General features: G+C 34.9%; 1 protein-coding gene across 3 annotated transcripts in view; it reads right to left on the bottom strand.

Annotated features, from left to right (window-relative positions):
- Window positions 1-18,434, bottom strand: part of LOC130051764 (cardioacceleratory peptide receptor-like) — a 65,280-nt gene extending 46,846 nt beyond the window's left edge. Inside the window, exon 1 of one of the 3 annotated variants that reach the window (XM_056154387.1) lies at window positions 17,913-18,434. In XM_056154387.1, the coding sequence (XP_056010362.1) occupies window positions 17,913-18,002 (90 nt within the window). In that variant the 5' untranslated portion in view covers window positions 18,003-18,434. Of the gene's footprint in view, window positions 1-2,160; window positions 2,789-17,912 lie in introns of those variants that run through there. The other 2 variants (XM_056154389.1, XM_056154388.1) reach the window with 2 other exon arrangements.
- Between the last annotated feature and the right edge of the window lie 1,092 nt (window positions 18,435-19,526).

Raw genomic sequence — 19,526 nt, 5'->3', positions numbered from 1 at the left:
AAACAGTGCTTGTGAGAGCAAGTTGAAAAGCCTCCATTGGGTTTAGGGTTGTCATCTAAAGGACACCAAGGGGGGTCACTAAATTCTCTTGCCAATCTAGTATTATCCAAGAGTTTAGGAAAGTTTAGGAAAGTTTTCCTTAGGATTTTGTTTAAGTCCTTCAAGGTAGGGTGGTAAGTGGTGACTAGAGGTACTCTACAGTTTTATTCCTATACTGCAAAAGTGAAGACCTGTCAATTATTTTAACCTCATTAATAACATTTGTAATAGATATAGGCTTGTAACCTCATTAATGACATTTGTAACAGATAGCGGCTTGTAACCTCGTTTGCTTTTGTTGACTTTGTTGTTCATAAGATCATTTTTTCGTAGTTTGTAGTTTGTGATATTTGTTTTCATTATACTTTCATGTAAAATACTCGAATCTGATTGGTTGAGAAGCATTTGAAAAAACATATTGTTGCCCTCTGAGAACAGAAAGCACGCGCTCAAGGTTGATAGTATTTAGCAACAGGTAGCAGTGCTTGACAACGGGTGATATTATAAAAAATATCACATGCGTCGAATTTATGCGCGCACGGTTTGCCGTAGATTGTTATATGACGTCATTTGAGTGTTTGTAATAATATACAATTATTGCTGTTTTTGAGGTCAATACGATGATTTAGCCCGAAGGGCGAGGTGAATATTGTACTTCGAAGGTGGCTAAATCATCGTATTGACCTCAAAAACAGTATATAAATATTGCATGTAGTTGAGGGTAACATTGAAAATTTTCACCCCGAGAAAACCATATGTCAACCGAGGCGTAGCCGAGGTTGACAATGGTTTTCCGAGGGGTGAATATTTCAATGTTACCCTCAACTACATGTAATATTTGTTTTATTATACTGAATGTTATGTAAACTGGAAAGCAGAAAAACTTACGTCTGTTGACATTTGATCAATCACTGTCATGCGATATTTCGTATTTTGATGCGGGTACTCGCGTTTATTACAAACGCTCAAACGACGTCGTCTAGCAATCTACGGCGAACCGTACGCGCATAAATTTGACGCATGTGATAATTTTTTATAATATCACCCGTTGTCAAGTACTGTTACCCGTTGCTAGATACTATCACCCTGGGGAGCGTGTTTTCTGTTCTCAGGGGGTAACCATATGTTTTTTCAAATGCTTCTCGACCAATCAGGTTCGAGTATTTTACATGAAAGTATAATAACAATAATTGTTTTATTATATGATTAAATGATTAAAAAACCCTTCAAGATTGTTCTTTGCTTTAATTGTAAGTTTCAACGACCTATTTTTGGTCCTATGTGGAAAAAATAATTTCTTGTGTTCACCTGGAAGGTCTATTTTTGGTCCTATGTGGAAAAAATAATTCCTTATGTTCACCTGGAAGGTCACGTGCAGGTAAACATAACGTAGTATGATTTCTACATTGTTGGATCTCAGCCAATTAGAGAGTTAGGAATTATTCAATCATGTAATAAACGTGAATATCCGTATCGATATACGAAATATCGCATGACAGTGATTGATCAAATATATTTCTGTTTATAAAACATTCAGTATAATAAAACAAATATTGCATGTAGTTTAGGGTTGACAATGGTTTTCTCGGGATGAAAAGAGGGTGCACCGAAGCGGTAATTTTCCCTAATCGGAGCTTCGTGCCAGCATGTGTGACGTAGAACTGACCTTCATTCTTATTTATACTCATTGCGTACATGTATTTGCCATTTAAATTCCTAAAGGATTCCACAGTACTAGGGACAATCCTAATACATTTTATGTGTCAATACATTATACATGTAGTCTAAAGATAATTTTTGAAATCGAGAAAATTAAATTGTCTTCTTTTTTTTTTTTTGAATATCAGATACAATGTATACGGTTACATGTTACGAGTGTATCAAATATTTAATATTCTATACTATTACAGTTCAAAAGCTCTTATACTCGTATGTATTATTTTCTATAACCAACAATTGGCAACTGTACGTGACTCTGACCACAAAACAAAATATGGGAAGTTTAATACGCATTAATAAAGTTCAACATTATTCGAAGTACATGCACCTGTAAAAACTGATTCAACATAACAATTTGCTACTGGAATACATATAAACTCAAACTGTTTAACGGTTATTTACCTTGTTTGACCTTAAAGTTTTTCTTCCAAAGCTTTGCAAAGTTCACAACGGTTTTTCGTAAATGGCACCATGTCTTTGTCAACAAATTTCATTCAGAAAAACATAGGAGTTCTCGTTATCAGCCTTGCCTATTAAAAAACACAGGTATTGCATGCTGTATTCAGCGTGTTTGTTGAGAGTCCTATTCACAAACTAAACAGTGTCCAGGTTGGAAGCTTATTTAAAACTCGGCACATGATAATAAACAGAGATTTGATATGAAACATTTATAATAAAAAAAAACAAACAAACAAAAAAAAAAAAAAAACAAAAACAAAAAAAACAAAAACAAAAAAAAAACAAACAAAAAAACAAACAAAAAACTAGAAGCATGTTTTAATTAAGAAAAGAAAAAAGATCTAGATGGAAAACCTAATATGAACAAAAAAAAAATGTGTTCGTGAGGGAGTCGAACCCGGTCGTTTTAAAAATAGAAAACATCTTTACATATAAAAGTCGACGACCTTACCCACTGGACCACACAGTAGACCATACATTTCTACGGAAAATTAGCGTACAGGTGAAACTGAAAATAATACCATTGAAGTCGTTTCGATTTTTTTAAATTTACAAAAAAAAAAAAAAAAAAAAAAAATGCCCCTGTGAAACAAAATTTCAAAGCGACAGTTTTTTAGAGGGTAACTCGAAGAATATGTTCATGCTAAAAAAAAATTTGTTTCACGGAGGCAGGTTTTCTGAAATTCGGGGATGCCTCTCCATTTTAACGCTAAAAATCATATATATCGCTTATTGCTTGATTTAAACTCGAAATATTTTGGCTAATTTTGTCAATACACGTCTTTTAAACTTGTTTTCAAAATTTTTTGAATCAAGACATACATTCCAATTGGTTTTATCATATATTTGAATAACTTAAATTTTTCGATCTTGCAACACCTTTAGGGAAATTAAGGTAGTACTCTACATAGTCATAATGGCTGACTTCCTTTAAAAACATGGATGACAAAATCGATATCAGCAATATTTGACTTTTCCTTTTCCATTTAAATACCTAGCCGAGTAGCTCAGTAGGTTAGAATACCGACTGCTGAACTGTAGGTCGCAGGTTCGAGTCCAGCAGGGGTTTTCAATTTTTTTCAGATTACCTTCTACTAAAACTGTATTTTTTGACAAAATAAAGTAAATTTGAAAATTTTCAAATTCAAAATATTTTTGTACATATCCTACACTTTTCATCTACATCAAATTTATCTGGTGTAGCATACCTCCTTAACATGAGATGTGCAACACCTTTTTTTCAATGTAACCCTTAACTATATGCAATATTTATATAATGTAATATACATGTATGTCTCTTGATAAAGACGTGGATTTGAGGTTTAAATAACCAATGGTATTTTGTGGTATTTTCGGTGCTTTTGAAATTTCTTTTTGGCCTTATACCTTTCTAGATCCGACACTTTAAGAAAGTAGGGTGTTGTTGGATTTTCGTGCTTTTATACACACACACACACACACACATATATATATATATATATATATATATATATATATATATATATATATACACACACACACACACACGTGTATATACATTTGCATGTCATTTTTAGAGAAGCCAACTTGCAATTTTTCTTCCGACTGCCCCCCTCCCCCTCCCTGAAAACACCCATGCTGTCAGGTGATATCTTTTGTTCTCTTAGAGTTTCTGCGATATTGCTGTACAATACTGTATATACCTAACATACATGTAATGTATAAAATACATCTGTAATGGAGAAGACCGCTATTGATTTGGAGTTGGAAAAAGGTTGGACGTCCAGGTTTGTCAAAGTTCTCTAAATTGCGAGAACATGCCCTCCAGGAATTTGGTTGAAATCATGAAAACAGAAACATTATCACATTGAATTATTGTGCTCATCTAATGAATTAAAGATATATATTTTCAAAATAATGAATGATATCTATACTGTAAATTCCTAATTATACGCGAGGAATTTATTACCGCGTAATTTCGCGAGAAGCATCACTCGCAAAATAAAATTATTTGCTTTTATTTTCATAGTGCTTAAAAACATGTTAAAAAAAAAAAAAAAAAAAAAATTCTCGCGATTTGGCGTGTATGAGTAATTTTGCGATATAAAGTATACGCATAAAATACGGAATTTACAGTAATGCGCCTCGCGCACATCTATTTTTATCTTAAAAACTTGTATCGGTATTCACAGCGAACAGTGCTAAGGTAGCTCATTACACTAAAATTTTAATTAATAGCTCGTTAAAACACCTCTTATAATACTCTTGCAAAGAACGTTTTCAATTTTCATAAACATTTTCTTATTTAGAAAATTAGAACGTCTATCTGTGTCGTTTAGGCATGTTTTATTAGATATTCATATCATGCACCAAATCACAGCGAAATTTGAACTCTAGAATCTTTTTTTTTTGCAGCAAAACACTTTTTTTTTCATTCCGAGAAAAATCACAAAAACGTCATACAAAGTGATTGAGACCTTGTATCACTTTTCGATGGTGAAATCATACTCCATAAGAGGTGTTTTAACGAGCCATTAAATAAAATGTTAGTGTAATGAGCTACCTTAACAGTGTTTGTAATACATAGGTGCCATTCATCTCTTATAAATTTGTATCTCTTCATACGAAATACTTTCCAATATTACAGATCATTTCACTATAATGTATCGAGTTTCAAATGGGCTAAATATGTTCAAAAAGTATATTTGCTATCAATACGTATGTTTCTATTACGTACATGTAGTTACATGTACTTGCATCTGTTATTGATACTTGATTGATTGATTGAATATTGTTTAACGCCACCAATGCCGGTGAAGGGCTGCAACATTTCGGCCTATACTCAGCGCTTATGGCCTTTGAGCAGGGAGAGATCTTTATCGTGTCACACCTGCTGCGACACGGGACCTCGGCTTTTGCGGTCTCATCCGAAGGACCGCCCCATTTAGTCGCCTTCTACAACAAGCAAGGGGTACTGAGCGGATCCCCACGGGAACTATTGATACTTGAGATTCCAGATGTAAAATGTTTTTCATGTGTATCAGAAGTCCATTAATCAATTGTGGTGGGTTTCTTTGTTATATTTTGACGTATTGCTTATTTCCAAAACAGAAAAGAAATATATAGCATGCTTCGGCATAAATGCATCAGGATGAAAGTATGTGGTAATATCGTTGAGTTTCAGTTCGGTCTATTTCACTCAAACCATGGAATGGTACATGAAACGTATCTACATATGTTAGTAAACGGTAACAGGGGTCAAACAGACGAAAAATCAGAACAGATGATATTACTGATTTTCAAAATAAATATACACAGCTTTTTAAAGATACAGAATGTTTAGAAGACATGAGCTCACCATTATTTTAGGGGAGGGGGAGAACATTAAATCTCTATGTAATTTGCACAATGCTTTACATTCCAAAATATAATGAAATTCATCTCCAATATTACTCCATCTGCGTACTTCAACAGGAAGGTGATGATTTGTAGTTCTAATTTAACAAAGATTTTTCGTAACTTTCTTGAAAACAATGTCAAATATTCCTCACATTCAATTTTTAAAAATTCTATAAATCACTCCCTTTGAAGCCGTGCTATTTTTGTAAATATTGATCTTGTAGCCGTTGGTTAACAGTTGACTTAATCCACATAGCGTTGTAATTGCGTGTTCCATGCTCATAACAAATGTTTGAGAGGCCACACTTGTCTTTCCTATTCTCGTTTAGCCTTTGAATCCATTACAAAAGATCGCTGATATACAGCTAAGTAGATCCTTCCAATCACCGCTTTGTACTCCCAAGCTGCGAGCTAACAGCAGCAACTGTTTCTTTGTGAAATTTATTTGAAATCGGAACATACTTTTTTTTAGTAAACATGTTTCTTCTTTTAGATAGTATTTTCATATCAAAGAATAAACGTATTTCATGTCGATATAATCTAGAAAAATATAAATACAAAAAAATTATTTTATTGATCAGAAAAAAGATACTCAGTCATAGGCTAATTTTGAACACAATTGCAAGGCTTACTTAACAAAAATATGAAAGAGAAATGTACTTTTTGAGGGTTTTTTGGAGTAGAAAATCCCTTTGATAATTTCTTTATATTCGAGGGTCATATCTTTAAATCATGTGAGAAAAAAAAACCATTTTAAAGAAATATTCAATTTTCATAAATAATTTTCTTTCATCATTCAATCAATGTGATTTATGATTCTAAAATCATCTTAGATTCCCATCTGACACATTGCCAATGGCAGGGTATGAAGAGCTACAGTGTATACCACGGTGACACTGTTATCCCATCAGGGTAGGTGTGGCGCGTATAAAATTGCGTCGGTCAGCTTCGGGGAAAGGAAAGGGGGCTCTAAATCCGATACCAATGACATTACTTCATTTAACAACAATTCGCAGAGGTGAAATTTATTCGAACATGTAACTAAAAACTGCATAGTCGAATGAAAAATGGAGCTTAGTACATTGGTTTAAACTGTATTTTTCTTTCAAAAGAAGAACATGTTGATATTGGAAAACAAGTGCATATTAATTCCTCTCTTACAAAGCTTAGCGCATTAAATCGAGGTGCGTACGGGGGACAACATTTGCTGCTTCAACCCTAACATTGTATGTTTCTGCAATTGTTGGATTAAGAAGTTGCTGTACAGTGAAAAAGTTGTTTTTCACAATACACTGTACAGCGAGTAACAATACACTGGACCTGAATTAATATTGCTAATCTCTTTCATAAATTCGACGTTTATGGACTAAAACTGATTTCAATGTACACATTTTACCATATTTTGACGATTCATTCAGGGAAAAAGAGAAATAACTTCATTAAAGTGGTATATGAGTCACAAATAGAAGACGACCCCTTTGTTTTACAGGTACTAGGCACTTGATTTTAAGATATAAAACGAAATCCACGTCATTTCGTGTAAGTTTTAAAAGTCCTTGACAGTAAGTATGTACATCGTTGAAACATTCCAACAAGTGGTAGCATCAGCAAATGTATAAAAAGTGATTTAAAAAGAAGTAATTCCCATCTTGGTGCGTTATTACTTTAAACATCCTCGCTTCGACTGGTAGCAATATCCGGTGTCGGTGATACACGGTGTACATGTAAATGATAGGATTAATTATATGATAAAAATTTGTCATACCATTCTGTTGATATACGGCCTAGCTAAGCTTCAGTACTAATTTGAAAACGTTAAAAATTGAAATTCCCGCTATCTATAGACGCTGCCATGATGTGGAACTCTTTTGTATTCAAGATCACAAAAATCAATGATTTTGACGTCACATCGTCTGACATGTGTCGGGTCGTTTTGTTAAATTTGTGAGTCTAAAACATGATAATCGAATAGGAAATTTTCGAGTTACTACCGTTTTATTCCTAATGTACACACTACAGTAATGTGATTTCAAAGTTTTGAAATCCTCAATACTTCCCGTGCATGTACGAATATTTGTTGTACGAGTTCTCTAACTCGATTTGCAAAATATAGGTAGCAGGGGACAGTTTCACACTATAGGCTAAACTTTCTTTAAAAACGGATATACCCCATATTTGAAGTGATATTACATGTGTAAAAATGTATACAATAATTTTAGGATACATGTTAAATGTAGTTGATTGCTTAATGAAAATGTTGATATGCAGCATATAGGTATCACCATGATTCCTAGCATATAGATGGGTGCAAATACGAAACTATGACACGTAGTCAGTTGCTGAACAAATTCTTGTGAAAACATGCATGGTCCACCAAAAGATCTGTAGCTGAGAGGGGAGGTGGGTGGTCCCATATAAAAGGTAGATTTTTAAGAAGGGTAGACAGGGTTCTTGATTGTGCACAGTGTCTAAATCTCTTCGCTCGGTACTGTGATGGTGTGGGGGTGGTGCGGATTAGTCCAAATGAGAGAACATCAAAGCAAGAAAGGGGCGCCTACTGTGAGCATTTTTTGTGCACCAACACCAGTATGTATTGATTACATGTAATTAATGGTCACCGTTTATTAACTACAACAATATGAAATACGTATTGACATAAAAGGGAAATGTGATTTTTCATTAGTCTGCCATAACCTGACTGTGATGTATACCCCATACCCACATGTTTCAGAACCAAAAAAACTGCCCCCTGCCACCTATATACAAGAATGAAGTAGAGGCACGGGCACTGGAACAGGAGCGACAGGTCAACGGCCATCGCCCCAATAATTTTGCATAGAGAGAGAGATAGAGATTTTGTGACGGTGGTCTGTGTGAACTAATTGGAGCAGCGAATACAACAGCGTCTTGTGATTAGAGGAGCGACGGAGTTTAATCTTTATTGTTCATTTTTGGACGCTTTTGAGGAACTCCAAAGCTACATGTATCAATGGATTATAGTGCTAAATGATTGAACTTAGAATTTACCAAATGGAAATATATCAATGTGATCTGCGCTATTTTTCTATTATTTACAGTTACATGACATGTAGATTAAAACCTTTGTTTTTATCTTATTTCATTATAAGTCATCAGGTTAATGACCAAAAAAAAAAAATGATATTGTCAAGATGCTGATGGACACGCTCGAGCACTTCCCCTCTTATTCCGGTAATGTTCAATACCTTACGAATCCCCTGGGAGGTATATGACAGAGATTTAAGTTCACAGAAAAGTAGGCAAGCCTCGGTGACTTCGCTGCGGCGGAAAGCTCGCGATCGCACGACCAACCAGGACATCACAGGCTAAAACCTTACAATAAAAGCTGAAGTACACAATAGGTCTGTAGTTTCTAGCACTTTCTTTTGAAATGGTCGTGTTTCAATACAGAAAATGATAATTTCTGCAATACGTAGACTAGGTTTTCACGACAATTTTCCCAACCTAAGGTATTCGTCTAAAATTATTCCGAGAAGCAGTTCCTTTGCAAGTTCACATATCTAACCAGTTTTATCTCGCGTTCATGCCGCACCCGGTTTTGGAAATTTTGTTTATGCTCTGTTACATTTAAAGTGTAAAAATCTGTTATGATGTTATTTTTCTTCCGCTTAGAATGGCCTTGCAAGAAATTGGGAATTTACCGGTATAGGACTATCAAAATACGAAGGCGTGTATAAAATTCGGGTAAAAACGGTGTTCCAGCAGTAATCGAAACTCTCTTTTTTGCAAACAGTCCTAAATAGTAAAATGCCTACAAGAATTAATTTCTTAAAAAATATTTCTTCAGAACATATATAAAATACGTACATGCATTTGAACATCCCCGCCCATATGTTGGTGTGTTAAGATATTAATTGTTTAGAAATATTTCTGACATGGTATAAATTCTAACATCTGATATATGGATTGAATGTATCAATTGACCTGGGTGCAGGTAATGCTATTTAAACAAAAATTTAGTATAGTTGTTTTTAAAACTAAAAATACATATGTATGTACTTTGAAATAATGAAATAGACCTTTCTTTTCTAACTCTCAAGAACATGGAAAGGTTCAGCAGAGTCTGATGTTCTAAGCGGACATTCTTTTCAGATTAGAAACTCGGATGTTGTTATTTATAAAAAACCGATGTAGCAGACTTTCAGAAATGGTGAAATGATCAGGTAATGGATAAAATGAATGCACCTTAATGACCCTTCCCTATCAATCAGGGCCTACAGTAAAGTTGATCGATGAAATCTGGTGTTAATTACACACAAATGTCGGGTGAAATCGGTACAATTTATTTTGTAATTCAAAGGGCACATGATGCAATGTTGCATTTTCTGGAAACAGTTGATATATAGCTTTTATAAGATATGATCTTCAATTCAATTGCGAATCGACCGAAATCATAGAATGACAAAGAAATAATATTCAAAGCGATTTGGGTACTTTTCTAATACTGACGAACCGAAACTGCTCCCGAGTCTGTATTGTCGCAGGATATGACGTTGGATCTGTAAAATTAGCTAGCCAGCTCCTTAAAACGGAAAAAAGTTAGCGACTAGTAGCGGGCTAACTAGTAATCAGTTACTTTAAAAAGTAAGAAAAGCTAGCTACAGTAGGGGATTTTCGAGTTCTTCCATATCCGTGTTTATTCAGCATTTAGGCATGGTCATATCCGGTTTACCGTAGTTAACATAAATACACTACAGCTAAGTCTTGTGTAAGTGTATAACCTATTAAAATGGACGTTGATTCTATGCAAGTATAATCGAACTGAAGAAATTTTTGTTACAGATAAGTGTTTCTTGTTCCTTTTACCGTAAAATAATATACAAAGGCTATGTGAGCTTGCGATTGGTATAAATTTGGAAATCCTTTCCAAAAATGTTGGTGTAGATACATAAAAAAAAAATTGATCTCAAGCTCTTGAAAATCAATCGCCGATCGGTAAAGAAAATTGACTGAATGACTGAGTTGTCGAAAATCATCAATAAAATTGTGGGAAAATTGAATGAAGACATATACCAGCTATTGAAAGTTATTATGTCATGATTTATCTTTACAAATATTGGCCACCTTTGGAATGAACGGCGACTTCGGTATTGCAAATCCGATAATGGATATATCGGTACTTCTGAGGCATGCACGTAGAATGAGGGAGGGGGAGGGAATGGTCCCCATTTTAACAACCATAACTTTCTATTATTTATATATACAAATAAAGATATATTTCGTGACACAACCACCACCCCCCCCCCTCCGATTTTTTTATGGCGGCAGAAGTGAATGGTACGAATGCAATTTATGAAGTGAATCCATAATCTCCCTACGATTCAAGTAATCAGATTTGGGAAGAAAATTCTTAGGCAATATATATGATAGTCATACGCTATACTACACCCCCCCCCCCCCCCCAACCCCCACCCTGGCGTTGGCACGATAAAGAACCCTCACTGCTACGGCCCTGAACTCTAAGCATAGGTCTAAATTTGCGGTACTTAACCTAAAGCTGTTGGTGTCTTAAACTGAGAAATGAGTGAAAACTCCTCGACGAGTCGTAAAAACAATCAATCATTCACCCCCACCCCCACCCCCCTCCTGAATTTTAAAAGGTGTGAAAGAATATATATTGAGGTATAATATAATTCGTATGCCACTACTTAACCTTCATCCATGGATTTCAAATTTGAAAGATTTTGAATATTAGTCAAATGAACATGTTACGATTTGTTTGTTTTGATATATTTATTTATTCTTGTCAAGAATTTTAGACAAAGTAGTGTGAAGGCATCTTCTCTGACTACCCCCCCCCCTTCCCTGAAAAACGATGCTACAGTGTACGTGCCTGTTTTCCTCTCTTACGTAAATCCGTATTGCATCCCTCTGCCACACACCAATGGCACTGGTACTTAAATTCGGTATCAAAACCAATGAGTAAAATAGATGAACGAAATCGTCTGATTGTTTAATAGCTAAACCGGAAGAAAGCGTGCCTAAAAAAATCGCCAAATCACGTGATTTAGGTAGATTCTAAAACGCAAAATACGCACGGAACGGAAGAACTCGAAAATTCCCTATTGGTAGCCACAAAAACAAGTTACTGGTTTTGAATATGAAAGGTGAAGATGACGAACATTGATCAATCTCACAACTCCCATAAGCAATGCAAAATAAATAGTTGGGCAAACACGGACCCCTGGACACACCGAGGTGCCTAGGAGGAGTAAGCATCCCCTGTCGACCGGTCACACCCGCCGTGAGCCCTATATCCCCATCAGGTAAACGAAGTTATCCGTAGTCAAAATCAGTGCAATATTCTAATATTATTCTAATTCTATATTATAATGGTAATATTCAGTAATATTCTAGATCAGGTTTATTTAGATAGTGAAGAGTCATTTTCATGGGAGTATGCTTTGAAATTCCATATACCAAGCTTCGTTTTTGCCAGCTACTAAACCTTTACAGTGCGAAATACGAATGAACTTTCCAGTAGCTGGCTACTGGATGTCAACTTTATCGATCTCACAATCTTGGGAATAAAACATGATGTTTACATCTAACAGGTTATTTTGCTTATGGATCTCAGGTGACCTGGCTATGGTGTTATGCAAATTGATATGTATAGAGTACGTCACATATTTCATCTCCATCAGTTTTTAATATACAGTATTACAAATATTTCTACTTATTAATCATTTGGTACGAAGACTGTCAAAAAAGTTCGTGGAGACACGCTATTTTCTCTATATAGTAACGACTATAGCAATTAAGTGAAGCAGTATTTTGAAGTAGACCATGCTAATGTAAATATACAAAAATCAGAGCACAATGCATCCGTCATCCTTTATTCACTTACATAATGCACACACTTTTCACATCTCCTTAGCCATGAGTTAAATGAACTAGAATACAAATGTAGCTGCTATTCACTGTCATTGGTGAGGAGATTTGCTAACACTATTAATATACGTGACTTCTCTCACTGTAAGGAGTCTGTCTTTCATAATGCATGAATACGGGATTTCATATTTTCATTACGTAATAGTGGTCTTCCACTTTACAGCGCCTCGAATACACCACTGGTAAACCGATTATGTGACTCGCAAATCAACAATTTGGATATATTCCGTTACTTTCATATTTTGTTCGTCTCTATCGACGCTTTGTTTTTCAGGTCAACACAGCATTATCTCATTGCATCTTGTTTTGTTCGAATGACTGACGTCAATTTCCGGGCATTTTCAGTGACATATATCTTGATACCTCCTTTCTAAGTCTAACGACCGCTACTAAGGACTATGGTATGTCAAACGTTGCAATTTAAAATCTTTTTCGTTTGTATTGTATAATTTTTCATTGGTATTGTATATTTTCCATTCACATTGTATAATTTTTCGTTTATATTGTATATTTTCCATTTGTATTGAAATGGAAAATTATACAACACAAACGGAAAATTCAGAATTCAAACGAACAATTTACAATCAAATAATGCAACGTTTGAATACCACAAATGCCATCAGGATATGACGTCAGTTATTTTTGTTTGTCACAAATTAAATGCTGTCTAGTTTTGAAATATTTTACGAAAATACATGTATAACCGGGTACCTGTAAAGTGCGAAAAGAAATCGAAACGAAACGAAATCTACCGAAACGAAACGAAACCTAACGAAACGAAACAGATTGTACATGTATAACCGAACTTTTTGAATTATAATAATTAAAAATGGTATCTTAGGCCCCTGTGAAATTGACCACATATAAATAAAATTCGCCTCCCTTTTGATGTAGGCTTTGGGCTTGACTGATACAAAGTTTTAAAGGTTGGAAAGGGGGGTGGGGGTGAGTAAGCACAAAGTACATATTCGAAGTTGATTAAATACCATGTGAAATTAGTTTCGGATCAATAAATTTCAGAACGGAGGGTTACAGTCTCAGAGGTCTGGGGAAACACACTAAACGAGGGATGGGGTCACCGGCGTTGGATCCGCCTTTGGGTATAGATACATTGTTTGAAGAAGTTGGTGTCTGAGAAAGTTGAAAGCAGGAAGAACTCTTAACCTCTTATTTTATCTCTAACTGCTGAAGTGCGAGTACTTTCAATAATGAAAAAAAAAAATAATTAGTATACCATATTATATGAATGCAATTCGGTAAGATATATGTACATGTATTATTAAAAATTATTATTGGTATGTAGTGAGTCTAAAGATAACTCTATACATTTGGGGTGTTGCTAAGACGTGGAATTGAAAACGGGACGGAAAACGGAAATTGTTTTATACAATAATATCAGGAGGAGGTCAGCATTTTGTAAAATCAAAAGGCTTATGAACAAGGGAAGCATAAATTACAAAGAGAACGGGAGGACATACTCAGAATCCACCGTTTGATATACTACATACAAATACACAATATCCACATGTATACATGGATTTGTCTTTAGAGCAAAAAACACTGAAACATGTATTTATGCCCAAACGCGGATCCAGCGCCTGCAACCCCACCCCTCGTTAAGTGTGTTTCCCCAGACCTCTGACCTGTGAGACTGTAACCCCCCGTTCTGAAATTTATGGATCTGAAACTAATTACTAATTGCACATGGTATTTAATCAACTTCGGATATGTACTTTGTGCTTACTCACCCCCCCCCCCCCCATTCCAATTCCAACTTTGTATCAGTCAAGCCCAAAGCCTGCATCAAAGTGGAGGCGAATTTTATTTATATGTGGTAACTTTCACAGGGGCCTAAGATACCATTTTTAATTATTATAATTAAAAGAGTTCGGTTGTACAATCTGTTTCCTTTCGTTTCAGTAGGTTTCGTTTCGTTTCGGTAGGTTTCGTTTCGGTACGGTGGGTTTCGTTTCGTTTCGGTAGATTTCGTTTCATTTCGCACTTTACAGGTACCCTGTATAAGCATTTGAATTCAAAACCTTAATTAATAAATATTTATTGGAACGTTAAATTATTTTATATTCAGAAGTTTGTACTCCTCTTTACTTTATTCCAATTGTCCATACAAGTACTCAAGTGATATGATTGTGAATAATATGTTTTATGCATTTTTTCGTAAAAGTAAAGAAGCTCACATTTTCATGCTTGCATTGTGACATCACAATACATCAATACATTAATACGTCGTAAGACTATTTCATGACGTAAAGTTTGCTAATGTGACGTTATCATTTTGAATCCAATACTTAGAAAAGGTAACAAAGTAATTTGGTCTGCGAATTTTTAAAAAATTATTTCATTCATAGCAGTATCGTTTACGATTTTATATGTACGCAGACTGATGTTATTTAGTTACCTCCACATCCCCTCCATCCCATTTTTACTGCATAATTACTCGATAATTTCTTTTGCATTTGGTTTTTGTAATGGCGCTTAGGCCTTTATAGTGTTTGGCCATTTTTGTGCGCCACATTTTTGACATCATTAGTGTTTTAGTTGTGTATTGGCTGAGATCAATCTTTGTAATGTATATAGAGGATATCTATATTGCGTGTTTTGATATTTGGTTTATCCAACGAGTTGATATGGTGTATTTATTCGCGAGGCTTGCCGAGCGAATAAATACACCATATCAACGAGTTGGATAAACCAAATATCAAAATACGCAATTATAGATGTTCTATTTATCTCATGCGTCTTCTTTTCACTTAATTTTGAGATGGTCCCCAGTATGGTAGAAACAGCTGATAGAATTTGTTTTAAATCTGTGGCTCAGACGTCGTGCTTAATCTGTCTACCTTACGCGGGAAAAAATAGTGCGCTTATAAACCATTAATATACAGTACAAAAAGGCATTTTTATAAAAGATACCATGGATGAAAATTGTTTTAGAAGGGGTTATAGTTTTTAATAAATAATGGTTTTGCTATTCCAACAAAGTAACAACTATTGACCGAGTATTTATTTTTTGACGTAGGCCTGACCTTCTGATAAAAGTTTGATGTCGTCGTCGTTTTGAAATAAACATGTGTAATAATGATCAATGAAAGTAATAGCGAGCGCAGTTAGGTTTTCCCCATTCATTTAATTGAAATGAAACATTCAAAACCAACTTATTTTGACTTGGAATTACATAATACAGTTTGCAGATCTGAAACATTTGAAATGACAAAAACGCCACTGTTCACGAACTTGTTTTGGGCAGCCCTTGTAATTCGATGCTTATTTTTGCATAGCAGCTGTGGCTCTTCTGTCGACTAAACCTACAGGTTTGGAATCCGATCATTTTATCATTTTTTTTAAAAATTAAAATGATGTAAAAGTAGATGTTGTTAAAGTTTTATGTCCATCTTTGTAATTGTTGCACTATTTCCCAAAGCTTAGAATTCATTTCAAAGTCTTAAAAGACCCTGATGGAAGATCAAGACAGCTGTTTGCTATTTCTGAATTCTCAATTCCTCTTGAGAGCAGCTGAGCACAAGAAAGAATCAATCCATCAAAATAAGATATTCGTTGTTACCATAGCCTACTACTAAGGCTAATTAATTCCGGCTTTTGATAACTGATTATGTATAAATGAAGAGTGCATTCTCTACAATCTAACATCATCTGTTAATTCAATTTTCCTGTTTACATCTTGGATAAAAAAAAAACCCAACTTAGTACATGGTGGCAATAATTGTTCTAAAGAATTCTAACACTAAAGACACTCCTTGAAAACAGAATACAGTAAACTCACATTTCAACAGAATACAGTAAACTCACATTTCAACAGAATACAGTAAACTCACATTTTAACAGAATACAGTAAACTCACATTTCAACAGAATACAGTAAACTCACATTTCAACAGAATACAGTAAACTCATATTTCAACAGAATACAGTAAACTCACATTTCAACAGAATACAGTAAACTCACATTTCATGTTCGTTGGTTTTGTGTTATGGATATACCCAGCAAGAAAGTGAAAGTGAAAGACCACTCTGGTCTCCGTATTTTATCAAACCATGGAATCTTTGTCTCGGACGAGAAAAAAAAAATGAAATTGTAACGTCAGATTGTGCATGTAATTCATACCTGTTACTATTTTATGTTTCTGGATGATTCTTTAAACTTTATTTTTTTTTTTATTGGAAAGTCTGTTTTAAAAAACCACATACCTATAAATAACGTAAACAAGATATGAACATAGTCTTTAACTGTATGAGGAAACATTTACGAATCTGAAGGCTGTCACCCGGGTACTACGCAAGTGACCATTGTCAGCCTGTGAACAACGTTAATCAACGTTAATTCAAAGTAACTTTGAAAATGTACGTTTACTCAATGTTGAATATGCCTGCTGTGTAATGGCACGACACGGCTAGCATATTTTTATGAACCATTGACACACTGGCCACGGAAATATTTGCAAAACTCCCTGACTTTTTTTAAACATCTGTGTATGCCACTTGTTAGTTAATCATACTCGAAAACATAATCAAATGGTGTAGAATTACCATCGGAAAAAGTACCTTCTAGGGTCACCCTCATTTGAAAATTTCTGGATCCACCCCTGTTGTTTTACTAGGATACTTATGCCGTTCTCATTCTCGGTTTGAATGATAATGATGGGATATTTTTAAAGGATTTAGTTTTATCCACGTTAGTACCAGAGAGTCACTTTCCCCGGGGAGTTTCATACAACATTTTCATGAATCTGAAATTAAACCCCAAATCCTCGTATGTATGATAAAGTTTCCTTAAATCCTTAATCAAAGTCGTGAACGTGAATCCTGCGAGTGCCCTCGTAAAGCGTTTGAGTCTATATAACATTAATTTTGCAATAAATGAGAACATCTGTGAGATCATTACAACCTGTTCAAATTACCAATACGCCTGATTTCCCTTGGTAGACCACAGCTAGCCAATAATAATGAACACAGCTCAGTATCTAGTTGGGCTGATTCAATTAGCATGTCAACAATTTCACTCGTTTCTAACATGCGGAAATTTTCTTGGCAGACGATAAAAAAGCGCTGTTAGACTGTCCGACATTAAGAAGTGATATGACATTGATATATAAGTTATTAATTTGTGTAATTACCGATCATCTGTAAAAGCGTATGTTATTTTCTTAGTGAAGTTTGATATGAATTAAAATTTTGCGAAATAAATTATTTTTAAAAGAAAAAGTTATTCGATATCTCCTTCCCTAATTTAGAAATGAAATATCGGTGATTTTTTTCAGCGTTCGTTTTCAAAACAAGGCATTGACAAACCGGTGTATTACAGAATATTTTTAAACCAATGATCACTTATCTCGTGAAAGTAAAGAAACTTACCTTGTGAAAGTAAATCGTTTCCGCTGAAGTGTCATTAGTGTTGTTTTGTGTAACATCCGAGGGGTGAATAGTAGTAGTGGCATTAGCCATATTAAACCACAAATGTCTTTTTTTGCCACCTTTTGTTTTAAGATATATGGTTGACTGGTCTTAGCTTTGAGCCGATCTGAAGGTAAATATATATCTTTATGTGTGGCACACCATCGATCACTAGCTCCATTCACAGATCTATGCAGCTAGGGGGTAGTGGAGCGGGGTGTCTTTCTGAATACTAAAATACAGCCATTATAATGAAAAAGCGTAGCCACGCGCACATTATTCAAATAATACTGCCTTACTTTCACGGGTCCATGAATTCATCAACTTTTATGATACTTTTATAGTTCTACTGTCAGAAGCGTGAAAACGAAAGCCTCCCTGGAAAAGTTTCTTCATACAGTGTATATCTCTGTATCTGACCCGACCTGTGGTATTCTAAACAGAACCCTGACATGTTATAGTGCATACTGTTGCATTTAAATACGGATCTAATGTTTGTTATTCGCAAACCTTATGATATCATCTGTATACAATGGATGGTGGTACTATTTATGATTACGATGAAATCAATGGATACTGTAACATGCTGTTGTGTTTGTTTAGGTGATATTGATGTAATGCTTTTCTTTCTACAGGGAGGACCCATGAATGCACATAACTATGATGTAGTGTTTTTCTGTTATTTTGTGTTTCTAAACGTCTCTATAAGTGTTAAAAGAAACCATTCATGTCATATGATCTAGTCATAATTTGTCTGATTATCAGCAAATACGGTACGTTTGATCATGAAGGTGACAACACTAAAATGGTTACACTGTACTAATCAAGCACGGATATAAAGTTCACTTTCGACCCAGGTTTTGAGATAGAAGATTCTCTACGTAGGAGGTGCATTTAGTACTACTCTGAATGCATACGCAGGACAGAGCGCACCTGCGTACCTAAGTAAGGTCGACGATAAAAATAAATTGAAAAGCGGCTTCTGTTTTAATATGTAAGTGTAAGAAATATATATACATGTATAAAACAAAACTATCGAAAGAATTGTTTTACTGAACCGATGTTATATTTGCTACTTATATTTTGATATGATATATATGAGCAATGAAATTCCGTGATATGGTAAGCATTTCAAGTGTTTGTTCCCTGAATACTTATTTTTAATTTGTGTATTAGTTGAATTCGGGTGGTAAAACTGCGTACGAGAAGCTGACCGTGTACAGTACTTTATGCAGTGATGGATATTTGTTCCCGCGTGTTAGCATTAAGTATAATGTAAAAGAGTTCCTTAAAGAAAAATAATTCAAATGTTAGACCGTTCTTGGCATACTGATTTTGACTACGGATAACTCCGTTTACCTGATCAAGACATAGGGCTCATGGCGGGTGTGACCGGTCGACAGGGGATGCTTACTCCTCCTAGACACCTAATCCCACCTCGGGTGTGTTCAGGGGTCCGTGTTTTCCCAACTCTCCATTTTGTATTGCTTATAGGAGTTATGAGATTGATCACTGTTCGTTATCTCCACCTTTCATGCATCTCGGAACTTGCGTATTAATTAAGAGTATCTGATA

This window comes from Ostrea edulis, chromosome 2 (assembly GCF_947568905.1).
Source record: "Ostrea edulis chromosome 2, xbOstEdul1.1, whole genome shotgun sequence".
Taxonomy (NCBI): domain Eukaryota; kingdom Metazoa; phylum Mollusca; class Bivalvia; order Ostreida; family Ostreidae; genus Ostrea; species Ostrea edulis.
Note: the sequence above shows the minus strand (reverse complement) of the source record. Positions and strands in the feature narration are given on the sequence as shown.